At 35.9% G+C, this 17,067-nt stretch overlaps 1 protein-coding gene across 2 annotated transcripts in view; it reads right to left on the bottom strand.

Annotated features, from left to right (window-relative positions):
- Positions 1 to 17,067, bottom strand: part of PPP2R3B (protein phosphatase 2 regulatory subunit B''beta) — a 52,976-nt gene that overhangs the window by 15,071 nt on the left and 20,838 nt on the right. For both annotated transcript variants that reach the window (XM_062574870.1, XM_062574878.1), the window contains 4 exons: positions 4,489 to 4,674; positions 2,533 to 2,636; positions 1,836 to 1,938; positions 1,009 to 1,083 (listed from right to left, as the gene is read on the bottom strand). In XM_062574870.1, coding sequence (XP_062430854.1) covers positions 1,009 to 1,083; positions 1,836 to 1,938; positions 2,533 to 2,636; positions 4,489 to 4,674 — 468 coding nt within the window. The remainder of the gene's footprint in view (positions 1 to 1,008; positions 1,084 to 1,835; positions 1,939 to 2,532; positions 2,637 to 4,488; positions 4,675 to 17,067) is intronic.

The raw sequence follows: 17,067 nt of genomic DNA, 5'->3' as shown, positions 1-17,067 counted from the left end.
ACAATTTCAGGTAGAGCAGACTTATTCCATTAATCCATTAAACACTACTCATTGGAAGAATCATATCTGACAGGAAAGTTCTAGAAACTCATGTTACCACAATAATAAGAGGCAAAACCTACTATGGCAGGCTATACTTGTTAGGCTGGCAGTCTCTATAGGAATAATACGAGGAACCAGAACCAAACACTTTCAAACGGAATTAGAGTGTGCAGAACTCAAGTTTCGATTTTAAAACAAAAGCTTCCACAGTTTAGGGCTAGGTCTGACTATAATTTAAGTAAAATATGACCAATTATCAGCATGTTTTTTGTTAGAGAGTATTTGCTAGGCTAATTTTGACATGCACAAAGAAAGTGAACTGAATGTCCTTTTGGATAATTTTTAATCTTTTGACTTCAGTGAAACTGGCTATCTAGTCCACGGTTGAGAAAATCTAATGTCATTGATTCTTTTCTTGTGTACAGAATGATTATTTCAGTCATATAACTCTAAGAAAAGAGAAATGGAAGTTTCCATGTATAAAATCTGCTTAGAAAGAAAATCTATGGAGAGGAAAGTAGTAAGCAGCTTCAATATTACCATTAATTTACTTAATACTGAAATAATCACTTTAATATAGACCTTTAATTCAAAATTCCATTTAATCAATTCCAGAGTAGGGCCAGGATTCTAATGAGTACAATCTATGGCCACAATCAGGAATTTAAGATAAGAACAGTCTGTTCTTCGTTTAATGCTCATTAGCTTATTCTACACTACTTCAATTCAGTTTCAAAAATATTAAATTCAGCACATTTCTCAAGTGTTAAGAAAAACTATGATTATTAAGAAATCAAGTCTTTCTTCACAAGCTTTCTAGTCATGTCAAAAAGACAACCGACAGCGTACTTGACTTTTTCTGAAGACAAGTATGACGAAGATGTTTATATATAGTGACCAATTTAAACATTTTGCTTTTCATACTTAGCTAACAAAAAGTAACTTTTCCAAATAAAAATCACTTACTGTGGTAATGTACCGAGAATGAAATTCAGATGCTTCTTTCAAAAATGATAAGCCAGGATGACTATTCACCACATCCTAAACAGAAAGGAAGAACAGTATCTCAAACAATATTCATTAGTGTCTCTATAGAATCATTAGCACAAAACAACACATCTGCTTCCTTAACCAAAACACACCACATCTGAATACTATTATTAATGATAACTTCATTTACAGAGTACTTCATGTAAATATCACAGATGATTTCTTTTTTTAAAAAATATCTTTTAAAAGCTAAAACAGAATATATTTTAGAAGAACGTTAACCAGATGGACATAAGTAACAAGCTGCCACAACCGTTAGTAGTGTACTTCTGTGTCTGACTATAATCCATTGAAAAACAATTAGGTTTTATTCATTCATTATTATTTGCTGCTTGGGGAGAAACTATTAGGTCTTGAATTAATCTGTCACTTTTCCCTTGCCTTTCAAAGGACCTCCTTAATTTAAATAGCTTCAACTCCTTTCTAAACCCTAAAGATTTTCTGACATGTGAGCTGTTCCTGAAAGCAATTTTAAATCCATACATCTCACTGTAGCTTAAAGAAAACCTCCTCACTTTACATAAAACAGTAGTTAACTATAGCTAACAATAAGTGAATTCACTCACTAGCAACCTAGCTGATCATGCAATGTAGTTACATGAAATATTTTCAATGAGCATTTTAAATTAAAACCATGAAGTATCATGTTTAACTCCAATTTTTTTTTTTTTTTTTTTTTTTTTTTTTTGCTCTGCCAGGTCATTTTGTTGTGATTTCCAGCACTAGTTCTAGTTGTAATTTACTTGTAAAAAAGGAATGAAGTCTTCCTGCACCAAGTAGTTACATCCAGGGTTCATTAAAAGATGAACAAATTTTGCAGCATCATCATAGCAGGTCTGAAGTATTCTGAAATGTAAATATAAGCATTTAATTTTCTGCATTGAAAATTACTCATGCACAGTTTATGAAACTGCAACCACATTTAATTCAAAAAGGAATTTCAAGTGTCAAGGTGTACTCACAATGAAGCTACCCAAACGGAACAGGTAGGCATCTCTCAAGCTTTCTTTGCCATCTAGCATTTTTACACAATTTTAGACAAATACACAGTCACCTACATTTACATTAAAGGAGGTGGGCACACAATCAGATTGACTATATGGCAAAGAGTGAGTTAGAAATGGAAGTAGAACTAGACAGAAGAGAATACTTTTTTTTTCCCAGAACTGACTTCTGCAAGTTAGAACTGTAGTTTTCAATTTCTCCATAAACAACAGCAGTCATTTACCACAAACATTTAAAAATCTATAAGCATAGTAAATAAAGATTTATCTATTTTGAAAGGGATGAAGTATTTACATTTCCCTAGGTACAAATTTACTGTCAACGCTCGACTGTAGGAAAATGTTTTCTTCCCTTTATGGGCTTGATCTCTTTCAGAGCTTAAAATATCACATTTAAATCAAGAAATACAGTACCTCTAAAAATGTGACCACTTACTTCCGCCACATTGCAACGAATTTATGAACTGACACATATCCTGTTCGTTCACCTCCAGCACAATAAAACAATGGACCTTTCCAGTAAAGCGGGCATTCACAAGCCTAGAATTAAAGCGTACATGAAGTCAGTTCATCGATTTCTTATCTGAGGCTTATTCCCTCACTTATAAACCTTTCAAAAATTAAATTTTGCAAGCATTAAACATCACAGGAGAAACATTTGTATGACTGCACATATGCACAGAAGATTAGAAACATTTCTGAAACTACAATGAGCACAAGTTTTTAAAACAGCTCCTGAAACCAACTGTACCATCCAAAATAGTTAAATTCAAGCAACTGCTTTAGGTGTAAATCCAAAAGAGGAAAGCAAAACAAGGCAATTTTCAGCACGCTTGATAGATGAACACAGTCACATATCTGCTCTGTCTAAGCTTCAAGCAGCTGAGCAAAGTCCAAGCCAATAAGCACTGCTAAAGGGGCTTGATATGCTTAAGCTGGGCTCAAGACAGCAAACTGCTATGCAGCTTCTGAACTGCAGCAAGTTTACATTTGCTTGGTTCACAGAATGGCTCAACCTGTCTGCTTCCTTGCATATGCATGTTTATCTTCTATCTAGTTTTCAGTAGTGGGCCAGCCTGCCCTAAGGCTGCTTGCTTCAGGACACTTAGCAGTTGCACCTTCAAAGCTTCAAAGTTCCCATTCACCTCAATGCTGTTTGTCTGTTCCAAACTTCCCCAATCTTAACAACAATCTTAACAACAAAATACCCATCTCCTGTCTAAAACTGACTCGGGTAGATGCTGATATGTCTGTGGCTGAGGATATGATACAAGATCAGAACGTTACATAATGTATTAAGTCCCTGGAGGAAAAGCACAGTTACTTTTCATACAATAGTTTTACCATTGCTTAAAACAAAAAAACAAAACAAAACAAAAAAACCCACAAAGAAATGTGGATTTGACAAGATATTCTCTTCACTCAGATACTTCAGACTGTTCCTCTTTTTTTCTGGATGTGTCTTTTCCACTGAATTATAGATGAGTGGCACCCTCCACCTCTCTATGCAGAAAGAAACTGTGGAAGGAGAGAATCCTATCACCCAGCTTAGTAGTTAAACACCTCTGCTGGGACAAGTCAGGAGTTTCTGAAATCCTAATCATGCTCTTGAGAAGATCTTTATTTCTGTTTTCTGGATCCTGGACTTCCTGTGCAAAGTGATGAGAACAGGAATGAAAACCCAAGACTCAACCAAGGTCATGACTTCCAGTGATAGTATTTCAACAGTTGATTTGATATAATAAAATGTAAATTTAAAGTTGTATTAAACTAGTTTATTATGCGTTAAACAGAAGTAAAAACAAACAAACCCCTCTTCCATCCAAAACTGCTTCTCCAACTTTACTGCTTTCTAATTCCAGTATTTTGTCACTCTACGGTAACTCCAGTGCATCAATAACCACTAAAGAGCAATAATTCCAAGTTCCCAGACCATTTTGGATTTCAGTGTTTTACAATGGAGGTTCAGGACACTTCAACGAGAAAACACAATTTGCAAATTTTTGTATCAATTACATGGACATTTTCATCAACCACTAATACTCTGAAGACCTGAAACAAAATGTGTATTAACAGTGCTTTGTCTGAAGGCTGGTCATCAATAGCAAATACAGAACATATTCAGTATTTAGTTGTTTAAGCAACTAAGAAGTTGGTTCAGTTTTGGTTTCTGCCTTGTTCCTTTTGGTACGCACGATGTAGGGCAATTTGGGACAGTTAATGCAAAGATTTTGTCACATAACTGTGCTATCACTTATGCTAAATATGAAGCCTTACTGGTATTACCTTGTAAGAGGTGTAAACACATAATACTAGAAAACAAAGACACAGAACATGTATTTCCTTTCCATAAGTTTAGAGTACAGAAAGTAGAAAGCCAGCAAATTCTTACCTTTGCAACTTTCCCCATATCTTCTAAAGTTGCCCTCTCATTTGGAAACTGAGAGAAAGTTCTCTCAATTTTGGTGATCACAGCATCTATATTCACTTTTTCCTTAGGGCAACCTCGAGGGAAATAGAAAGCTGGAATGGTTTGACTAAGTGATGGTGGCAAAGGTTCTTCCTTCTTTGTCTGAACCTAAATGGATAAACACATATTTGACAGTCAAGTACAATGAAAACACTTATAATAGTCATCCTTGGATGAGGACTGAAAGATGTCATTCTCTTTAGCATTGCTGCAACATACCTTCAAAAGATTTATGATAGATTGGAGTAAGCTGTCTAAGAACAAGTACACTGGAAAATTCATGAGCATTTTCAAAAATTTTCACTTAAATTTCTAGGATGTTAAAAATTTAGTAAAAACAACTTTAGTCTTTTACTTCATATTAAGTTTTGAGATTAATACACTAAACACTTCCTGGAGACACCCGAAATACTGTTTTACCACTTCTAATTTCAGAAAACAAACAAACAAACAAACCCAACACTGAACTTCTAGCTTAACAGACAGGTCATGAGGGAATTTGCTTTTAAAATATTTCTAAAGCGTCTGCCCTATGAGAAACAGCTGCGAGAGCTGGGCCTCTTCAGCCTGGGGAAGAGAAGACTGAGGGGGGATCTGATCAATGTGTACAAGTACCTGAAGGGAGGATGTCAAGGGGATGGGCACAAACTCTTTTCAGTTGTCTCACGTGAAAGAGCTAGAGGCAATGGTCAGAAATTGAACCACTGGAAGTTCCGCGTGAACGTGAGGGGGAATTTCTTCCCTGTGAGAGTGACAGAGCCCTGGACCAGGTTGCCCAGAGAGGTTGTGGAGTCTCCTTCTCTGGAGATCTTCAAGGCCCTCTTGGATGCAGCCCTAACACGCTCTAGGTGACCTGCTGAGCAGCGGGCTTGGACTAGATGATCTCCAGAGGTCCCTTCCAACCTTACCCATTCTGTGAAATAAGCATGACAACTTCGTAACAAACTACCAGCTTGTCTAATTTTTGATCATGATGCATGGCTTCTTTTTCAATCCTAAAAGATTGAAAGATTGTTGATTTTCTGAAAGGAAAGAAGGAATTCCTTCAGAGTTTTTTTTTTTTTTGTTTGTTTGTTTTTTACATTACATACATTCTAGTGAAACAGTTTCCTAATGTCATAATTGTGATCTACTATGCTAAATAAAACAGTAATGAGATAATTATCTACTTAAATGTATTTAGCTTCAGTAAAGAAGAATTCATCTTTTACTTAAGTCTCAAAAAGAAAGGTGAATAAGGCAAAGTAACAAAGATAGCAAGCAAAGTAAGAACAGAGTTAGTAGGCAACTCAGAATTTGACGTTAAACATGAAGTTTTTCATCCCACGGCCACTATTTGAATGTAACAACAACAGCTAATGCTATATGATGGCTTATCCTAATGTTAAGTATGCCCAAGATCCTGAATTCCGTTTCTCCAATTTCCAACCAAGGCTGTATTTTGTTCCTTACTATCTTCATCAAAATGCCTGTAAAGATACCTACCTCCCTACTACAACCAAAATCCGTAAGTCAGTGAAAGACCTGAGTGCTTTGATATAGTTTAAAGCAAGCATTCTGCAGTCAGCAAGTTTTTACTTTCAGGGTTCCAAACTAGGAGCCTTTACTGGAACACCCAGCATAAAGTCTGAATTAACTGTGTCCCCTCCACCCTGGCATTTGAGACAGTGATCATGTTCACAGTTGCCGAGCTCCCTCAATTGAGTTAAAATTTATTTCACAGAAGTTACCTTGAATCTGACGCCTAGAATCAATACTTGCAATTTTCTAACAATCCTGTTAATTAAAACTTTTGACACTTAGTCATTAGCTGAAGTCTCATCAGCTGAACCACTAAAACTAGAACCAACAAAAGTGCCACAGGGTATCAAAAAACCCTTTTAATTCCAGACTGCCAAACTTTTGGAAAGACTACAAATACCAGCATTTTATCCTCAAAGTGACATTACCATCAGCACTACAAATAATGTCTGTAATCACATTAATTTCTTGTTTAGTTCTAGAAACTGAACTCTACACATCAGCCTTTTAATAGGGCCCTTACAGTTATCCTATGCTAGAAAGGAATGTTAAGTTGGACGGGTACCAGAGTCACATAGCTAGCATGCTTTTCAGCACTAGTGATCAAATCATCTTTTACTGAACAGAATCAAACTCTTCTATTTGTTCCAAAGAGCCAGAGGTGAAGGGGAAGGGTTGCTTTATTTTATTATTTAATTTACCCTTTACCCTATTTACAATGTCTGCCTGGATTGCAACACTCATGTGAGCTGCTCAAATTGCCACAGGAGCGGCAAGTTCTTCAGATTTGCCCTAGGTTTAAACTGAGAAAAGGAAAAATGTCAGTTATAAACTACGAGCATGTCCTTAATGTTTCAGGTAAAATCAAAGGAAATTAATATTTCAAGCAAGCCCAGTACAGACAAGCTACTTAAAATCCAGGTGAGAAAATTAAGTCTCAGGTTAATAAACTGCTTTTTTCAAAAAGAAAAGGTTGAGACAAAGAAGAATGGATGGAAAAAGCTTCTAAAAGAAAAAAAAAATCTAGTGACAGAGCTGCTCACTCACTGACAACTTTATATTCTTTCATAAACTAATCTTTTACTTCAGAAGGCACACTGAACAATAACCAATTTACAGTGCCTGTGAAAATCTCAATTCAGGATTTATGGTAACAGCTATTCTAGCACACAGAACTTCCACGGATGCTATTTAAAAGGCTTATATAACAGAAGAATTTTCTTCTTCTTTTACATATTTGTTCATCTTTTAGCCTATTCTAAACATGTTCCAGAGAGCAATTATGAGGAAGAAACTAAGCAATAGTTTCAGAACTGCAGAAAGAGATTTACACAGGAAGAAAAATGGTTCTCAAATAAGAAAAAAAGTTACATTCAAGCCAGATTTTGAATTCAGCATTTGTTTAGTGCAAAAATATACTGTTTTACAAATTAAACATTAGATATTTACTCCATTCTAAAAGCAAGTACAGAATGCAAATCTCTTGCTACAAGACAAAAATTCTCCCTTCACTGAAAGATGTTGCCTATTACTGCATAATGCTTTCTCAAGAATAGGTGAAAAAGATAAACTACAAAGGTGCTTTATTTGCATTAGAAAAGGTCAGATCAGTATTTCTGGCAGATAAACAAGCAGCAAAGAGGTAGAGGCAGAGCCAGCAGGTCTGGATCCTTTGGTTCTCTCACTTCGGATGAGAAGAATATGCTGAAGTTTTGGAAACATTGTGCAGCTCTTTTCATTCTTTAACTTTGTGCTGATGACTTTGGAAGCTTCCCATTTTTGGTGCTCTTTCAAAGAATTTGTAACTTGTTTCCCTTCAGTAGTTATTTTTTAGGCTCAGTATTTTATTTCCTTCAAAGCAAGGAGGTATTCCTCAAAGCGTTTCCTCAAAGGTCAGAGATGTACTAGAACCACTGGTGAACACCACAAAGGAAGGATAAAAATTCCTAGACCATAATTCTTAGTACCAAAACAGTTTTCTGACCCCAGGGCTTAGTTTGGTTGCCTACACATAGGCATCTAGTGACAAGACTATCTAGGGCATAGTATGAAATGCCAAGGATATTCTATGTGGCATCCAGCAGCCAACTTGGAGCACAGCTCTCACATTGTAACAGCTGGGTGGACGTTCTGAACAAACTAAAGCTTCTTAAATGCCAATAGCAACTTGCACAAGGACAACTAAATGGTAGTGCTGGTCAACACAGGGAGAGCTGTCTGCAACAGAGAAAGAAACAAGTCATCCAGGACTATCAGCTCTGGCTAATGCACTATGAAGTTAGCATCACATCTCTTTTTCCCCACCTTCCCAAGAACGGCCAGGGTTTCTTCTCTTCCCTATCTGAACTCCTATGTGATAATCAAAAAGCTCTGAGTACAACTGAGATAGTTCTACTGTAGTCTCAAGAAGGAACGCGAAGTACCAAAGAGTTCAAAATTCCACTGCTTTCTATAATTTCATCTAGGCAGTTCTGTAGCTGTCCATATTGTATAGATGAGTCAATTCTATAATTCCAGAGCAATTAAACCCCACCAATTCTATTAGATTAAGCAATTATAAAAATTATAATCTTTTTGACCACAGAATTTCTTCATTAACAAGAATTGCTAGATGTCTGAATGGCAAATGTTTGAATTGAAAATCTGCAGCAACAGTTAACTACTTATTCTTTTTCTAATGGTAAATTTAATGTTTAGAAAGAGACCTGCATTTTCTTCTAGTTGTAAGTTAAAACCTTTAACACTAGCAGCAGTAAGATAAACTGCCAAAGGGCACTGGTTTGGTAAGTGAAGAATTCTACAGTAACTTGCAAAGATACACACACAAAAAAAAACCATACTTTTTAAAAAGTTATTTTCCTTAACACAAAGCTTGTAAATAATTCAGCCAAGTAGATATGATACAGTATTGGGACTGAATGACATAATATATACTTATTTCAAAGGTTAGTAAGTCCAGAATCAGTAACTTATTTTAAAGTTACCACTTAAGTTTACGTTTTACGCTAAAGCTGAAAAGTGAGAGCTTCCCAAAAAATTCTCATTTACAGTAATTTAATAAAACACAAAGACCTCCCTAAAAACACTTCTGTAAGATTTGCCCATAAAGAGAATTCAAGAAAACCTTTAATACATAACTGGTTTTCATTCCTGACATATACAATCACGAGGAGTTTCCACACTTAACCAAACATATATTTGTCTTGACTTTTATCAGTAAGGAACTGGAAATTTATATGGAAATTTATATCCCATAAGGTAATTACTTAAAGGGCAAATTTCCTAAATTATTTTGCTACTCTCCAGATCCGTTTCGAGCCATTGTCAGCAAATGGTAAATAAAACTACTATATAGTAGTATATTAGTAAATGGATCAGAGAACATAGATATACTTCACCCCAAAAAGGCAAGTCTAATCATTCTGTCTACCTTCATATATCTACCAACAGACGACTCAGACTGAGCAGTAAACTTGGTTCTAACCAAAAATGAAGACAGCAGGGCTTTTAAAGTGGGGTGTCCTCTTTCATCTCCCTCCTACCTGAAAGGAAGAGTTGACACTATGATGCAGTCCTTAGAGGACAGGATGCATTTCTGAAACATGTCGGAGGAGGTGTTTGTTCCTGCTCATTTTAAGACTGCGCACTCAGTCAAGTCTAAATCTAAATACAATCTAACACAAAGAAATACAGAGCCCCACAAAGGAACAGAATATGAAACCCCAAATATCACTTAAATACAGACAAGGTAAAAGTTGGTGAACTTAATCAGCTCACTATCTAAATATATTTAAGACACCAGTTCATTAAACCAATTTGCTACTTGCAATGTTTTGATGTGATTACAGAAGGGAGGGCCACCTTATCTTCATATAGAGGTACTTATGCTTCCTAGTATGTGACAGACAGGGACATTTTTTTTTATTTTTTTAAACAGAACACAGGCACAACAAGAGTCCACTCTCATCGTATAATCTGATGCAAATTTCCATAAGGATGTTCATATTAGAACCAAAATGCAAAGGAATACAACAGGGTTAAATCAGTAAGATCAAAAAAATCTACCACAAATTTATGCCCAACTTTACATTTAAATTGGTACTAAGAAGTAGTACACTGATCTGAAGTAAAAAATAGCACTACATACCAAAAATGCTAAAGGATTTTTACCTATTTGGTAGGTAACAGTTCTGTTCAAGTCTTTAGCATCTTTACACAGTGAAGTTACCAAAAAGTGTTGTATATCAACAACATATATACAACGCATTGTATATCAGGCTTGCTTAAATTGAGTTCAACAGGCTAGTTCTTCTGTTTTTGTATATCACATTTCATGCAAGTGTTGCCAGGGTGCATAATAAGCTAAGCAGATTTTCTGCAAAGATACAATATTTAACCTTTTAAAACCTAATATCCCTGCAATTATCCACTTACAGAGCTTATGAGCCACAGAACAAGAAAACGAGATACTGGATAAAGCTCCTTTCTGTGACTGATAAATATTGATTGGAAGAGAAAATAAAAGACAACACTGGGGACTAGGTTACATATATCTAGTCCAAAAGGGCAATAGGGTGGCAGTGAAGAGACATAAATGCTATTTAGCACACAAACTTAGAAGTCCTTACTCTACACTTTTTTATTGAAAAGTCTCTCATTTATTAAACACAGTAAATTCTCACAGAATGTCTCTCAAAAATAAATGATAATTGTGAATAAAATTTTATCTGTAAGCAGGCTCAAAGCGATCCGCCTTCTTGCCTCCACAATCTTATACAGCAGTAGTTCAAGTCTGATCAATAAAGTCCCAAGAATGATTCTGCTTCCTTCCTGAGGATTTGACTGTACAATGAAATACAATGTTTCCCTCCAGATAAGTAAGTGATAGAATCAGTAAGTTTTAACAAACTTAAATCTTGGAAACTCCAGATTCTAGGCAAGAGTGATACTGCTCTTTAAAATCTCATTCTTGATGTCTTGATGAAGGATTCAGATTTATTTGCAAGGAAGAGACATTTAATTTAGAAAATCTGTTCCAACATTCCAAATATTTTGGCAGGTTAAAGTTGGTTCAGAAAAACCTATTTCAGGATAGGTAAGTTTACTACCAGAAGTTAGAACAAGCCTACTAAAACGCATCTTCTAAAACACTAGTTTTCTTGACTTTGTGGCAGATGTTTGGATTTCCACTTATCACACTTAAAAAAAAAAAAAAAAAAAAAAAAAGGGACTTTTTCTCCGTATGTTAATTATCTTCCAGCTAAATTAGGAAGGAAGATTTATTATTACAAGAGTTTGCTCTGTGTTCACTAGCCCATTTAGGCTGGCACACTTAAAAGTATTTTCCTCAGCAAAAGAGGATCCTCTGACAACTTAAAGCTTTCAAAATCAGCTTTTCCAGGCAGCTAAAATCTAGCTTTTGCACTAGAAAAAAGTCTGAAAACAGTAAGACTGAAAGCTTAATAACAAAGTTTCATGGCATAAGCCAAGCTAAATCACTGTACACTTGCATCTTTCCCCTACTCCAAAATACAGTTTTTACTGATCTTTGTCAGTATTAATGATAGTGCAGCAGGATGGTGAATTGCCTCAAGCTACTGAGCTGTCAGTTTGTTTAAGCAAAGTTTTTTTTTTTTTCTTATTAAAAAAACACACACCCTTATTTGTTCTCACTTAATCTCACACAGTTGATTCCACTCAGCAGCAACCTGGTTCTGGTGACAATAAGGAAGTTCAGATGAACATTGTGGCAATATTACTTGATATAAGCCTAAATGAAACTTAAAAACATACTAAGATCAGGATTCATCTTGCCTACCTTTTGCAATCAAAAAGTTAATGCAAGTGAATGGTCAAGCTCAGAGAAACACCTTCAGAGAATGAATCTATGTTAGAAACAGGCATCAGGGACATATGCATATAAGTCTCTCCGCTAGCAACAAGTGGTTCAGTCCCAGCTGCTTCTTCCTATCCTGAATTACAGTTATTCTCTGGCAGATGTTCTGGATGTTCTGTAGAAACTAATTCTACCATACATGTTCTTCTTCCCTCTCCACAGTATGGAAGAAACATCTATTAGTTTTAACCCTGATACAATTTTACGCTAGCTTATTTTTGCCATTAGCTTTAACCCAGATGGATCAAGAGACAAAGCCATACACTGCTCTGTCCCATTTCATAAAATTAAAGTGTCCTGGAGTTTCAGGACCTGATAAGTTCCAGCGAGTAGCAGTTCCATGAGTAAACCAAAGTGACTCAGTGAGGTGTAGAGTAGAAGTCCAGAATCCTTTTGCAAGTTACAACAATTATTTAAATAAATAAGAGAACCCCGAGGAAGACTCTAGACTTGAAATATAACTTGCAGAAGTACTCAGAGGAAGAGGATGCAATTAGAAATAGAGTTTCATGACCTAGAATTATGATGAATTTCTTATTTGCTATAAGCATGTAAGAACAGCTGTAAGGATTGCTAACCTTTCACATGATGATTGGTGTAACTATACCAACTGCAATGCATTCATTAGGTCACAGTTCAGAAGTTCATGGTACAGACACTATTACTCTAAGTAGTTTTTCTCCCTCTTATTTTCACTCAAGACAGCAGAGCAACAGAGTTCAGCTAGTTACTCTCAACTACATGACAGCCAGGGAAACAAGTGTCCCAAAAGTTTCTGTGAAACTGCTGTGGCACTAGTCATCATTGGCTCTCTTAGAAGCTTTAAAAGGTTTACTACAGCTTAAAGCATTCTTTCAAAAATTGTTAATAGTGGCCCAACTATCAGCAACTCCGTGCCTCCATTTAGTTTAACCAAGCCTCATTTAAATAATCTAAGTTAGATCCAGAAGAAAGCCACTGAAGGAAATTCTATATTCAAGTCTAAGTATCTCAGCAGAGCATGCAAGGTCTGGACCATTTACACAACCAATACACAACAGGATTGTGTATTAATTCTCATGTAGAAGGAGAAAGTTTTAAGGAGAACCTTTTGCTAAATCCATCTGCCTACTGTGAAATGCATTCCATGCACACCATCTTGCACATTAAAAATACATCCAAGGATGTGCAAATATTTCTCTGACAACTCAAATTACATGCACACATACAAAAGGAGTGTGCAATAAATAAGCATGCACAAGGGAAGCTTTCAAATAGTCAAAAGATGGTTTTCACTAGATCAGTGAAGACTAAACACTCCATCAGAGGTACGTTTGCATCTTATCTTGCATCTTTTTTTGCATGACATCTCATCATTGTAAAACGGACTTGCCAATCTCACCACTTTCAGCAATATACATGCTGCACTAACAGTGAGATTTCTGACTTGAATTCTACAGTTTTATCATTTCAGAAATACCAAGATTCTCCTGAGCTGCAGCTAGAAATAGCTGACCTAGACAAGTAATGCAGTCTTGCTGAAAACTGGAATACTCTGTTGCAAATGCATTATTACTGTAGAAACACTTCCAAATGTGGCTGAGTATGTTTTAGGTTTTCTTCAAAGTTAGGTAGAGCTTTAGCATCAAAAAAGTCCCAACTATGCAGTCAGAAAGAGTTCCATCTATCATCTCCCCTTGGTGAAGGGGAGAGATGAAGAGGTAACTATCTGCCCCCAGAACTATGAACATGAGAAAGAAGTTTGCATCGTACAAGCATGTCCATCAATAACTAACTTCATTGACAGAACTTTCATTACAGCTTTTAGAGGTGAGATCCTTTAACAGTTCACTATGAATGACCAGCAAGAATGCTTTTTGCCTCCTCTGCCTGCTTTGCTAATTCCTGAAAGAAAAACAGTACAGACAACATGGAAAAAATACAAAGTTCTTCAGGAAAAAATCCACCCAGTAGACATCTTGCAAAAGGCAACTTCCACAACATCTTGCTGTAGTAAGGTGGAAGCAGTGCAAAAATATTAATCATAGGCTGTGAGATTTTCTCAAATAGCTTTCCTCTTATGAATTATGTCAAATCAAGTATCCAAGTGTCTAATATACCAGGGTTTCATATAGTTGCAGTCTCCTCAGCAAATACTCTGATGGTAGGATATACTGACAGAGAATAGGAATACTGATTTAATCTATTGTTCCAGCTGTTTTCAGGAAACTAGCTTTTAAGTTTGTCTTTGGATGTAACCATTTTGATTGTACACAGCCACTGGACCATACTGGAACTCATTATTTGCAAGGGAGCATTAACTGTCTGAACAGATCAATTTAATAGGGAAAACCTGACAGTCAGTTACCTCATATAATCTGAAAGTTTGTCTACATAAAATGGTTCTTTGTCAGGACACACCATCACTTAAACATCAGAAGTAAAAAGGGGCTAAGATATCCACTTTTTCTTAGACTCTGAAATTGCTTCTCATCTTTCCATGTTTACAGCAAAACAGGTTTTGGTCACTAGATTCAATTGAGCTTGGAAAAAATACTCAAACAAGAGGAACAACAGCAAGCTCAGCCCTGTTACTGAGCCGCACGGTCAACAGCTGCAATAAGTATTCTGTCAACTTCTTATCTGGTACCTCCCCCAACAAATTCTGACTGGGACAGTTGTGAAGGGAGAAAACAAAAAAACCTCAAGAACACCCAAAAACCACACTCACATCCCACTATTTACCTGTAAAAATCAAAGGATATTTTATATGAAGATGTGCCCAACTGTTTCAGGCTTTCTAGTATACAAAATAGTACAGTTGAAACACAGACCATCTACTATCAATAGTGAGTTGACCATAAAGCTAGAAGTATGTTACAATAGAGAAAGGCCAGTGAAGCTTTTATTCCAAAAAACAAAGCCACCAGTAGAACTCTTGAATGTCTAAATTCTTTGGGCCAAGAACTTAACTGCAGAGAACACCAACCTAGACTCTTAAATCAGTAAATCAACTAGGCTGTACTATAAGCTTGCACATTAGTAGTTCTACAAAAAGAGTACATATTTGCATATATTTATTATCAGTTATGAGCAGGTACACTGCTGCCACAGCGTAGTCAATACATTTTAAGTTTGTATCAGTAGTCTCTATTGCAGAAGTGGTAGAAAAATACCAGTTTGCTTGCAACCTTCCTCTAAGAGGCCTGACAATCCATTAGCAAGAGACCATTTATGGAAAAAAATCTCTCATCTTCACTAGTCCCAGCAGGTAGTTCAGAAGTTTCAACATTTCAGACAATATGACACTGCTTCAGATGATGGGCATGATGTTAGCTTTTTACTGTTATAAAGTGTCTGAGAGACACTTTCATCTTTTTCCAGCAAATACTTTTCTTTAAAAAAAATATATATGTATGTATATAAGGAAAAAGCTTTTATTTATAAATGGCTGTCAGGTTCTCCTCTTGTGTTGTAAAAGGATCTCCATATGATGCTACATTTGAAAATATACCCTATTAGGAACGCTAGCTTGCCAATAATCACTAATTGTTTTGCAACTTGCTTCTGTGACTATACATATGAAAAACTACCTCAATTAAACTTTTCAAAATTCATTTTACCTCAGAAATGAGAATGTTATCAACCCTTGAAGATCCAGAAACTACAGCACAACTGCATATTGGCCCAATACACATCAATACCTACAGGCTCATTATTCATTGCTGCCTTAAATATACAGCAAAAAAAAAAGCATTTTAATAACAGAAGAGTGGGAAAATAAAGAGGCACTTAAGCTAGGCAGCTTACTTGACTGAGAAGGAAAGCTAATCTTTTGAGACACTGTGCAGAAGTTGAAGAAATATTTCACATACAGCTGACATAAATAGCTTGTGTAAGCAGCATTTAGTATCAGTAACAGGTGGTCACCAAACTGGTAGTTCTCCATTTCCACACTGAGGTGTGACGCATACAACTACAGGGATCATCAACTAGTAACAGCAGATAAAAATCTGCTACTGTTAAGATATTATAAAAAAGGCCAGCACTTAGGTTTGGCCCTGAAATTCTGAGGATTAGTTCAAAGTTTTGCCCTTTTTTTGAAAAAATCATCTTGTTAAAACTACTCAGCACAAATTGATTTGGCTTAAAAAAAAAAAAAAAAAGTCTTGTTTCAAAGTTCAAACTGAACTGTTTTACAAAGTGATGCCAGCCTTTAATTAGCAAAAATACCTACTTTCCTAGTTTGGCAAATACCAAGCTACATGGGTATAAAGGTCACATTGCACACAGACGTAATTTATTCGGTTATACTTTTGTTTCCAAATCCAGATATATTTTCTGCGCATAGTCTGGGTAATGATGCTGCTTATATTCCAGCTCTAATAGGCAGAGATTTCACCAATTCTTCGGCAAAACATTCTCACTCAGCTATCACCAGGTAACAAGCCTTTCAGTTCACATCTTTTAGTTACCAGCATAGTTGACGTGGTGATTCTCACTCCAAAGTTTCAGAGAAATTGATGAACATGATGTATACAATGCCTCTTCAAGTATTACATCTCCAGTTCACTATATTCTGCAGATGTTAAATTACCTGAAAAAGGTCTCCTTACATTATTTATAAGAACAGTAAAGTTCTGCTCAGAAGTACCTACTAAAATTTTTTCAATACCTAAAAGTAATAGAGAATATTTTCAAAAGTTGAGTATTATTTTATCTTCATTTTGACTGATGATCTTTCCAAACAGCCCCATTTTCCTCAGTTTTACCAATTTTCATAGATAAAAACAGCCAGTTTACCACTACTTCACAGAGCTACCCACCTTGCCAACAGTCCTATTTCAGTCTATTAAAATATTTTCATAAAAACTTCATTTGATAGACTCAATGAATGCTTTTTTGAAACACAATGGTCTACCCTAGGAAGCCTAGTTCTAAATAAAAGGCCACTGACTTAGAACTCCTAGAAGCTGTGCAAGACCCAGTCGCTCCAAACAGCTGCAAAGTAGATGTTTAGCCATGTTATACTGCCATAGATCACTGTTACTTGTTTTTATTTTAAGAGTTTATGTGTAACAGCACTAAACCTCCTAAGGAGAAAC

Source organism: Rhea pennata, chromosome 1, assembly GCF_028389875.1.
Source record: "Rhea pennata isolate bPtePen1 chromosome 1, bPtePen1.pri, whole genome shotgun sequence".
In the NCBI taxonomy this organism is placed as follows: domain Eukaryota; kingdom Metazoa; phylum Chordata; class Aves; order Rheiformes; family Rheidae; genus Rhea; species Rhea pennata.
The sequence above is the reverse complement of the archived record's forward strand: the minus strand, read 5'-3'. Positions and strand labels throughout refer to the sequence as shown.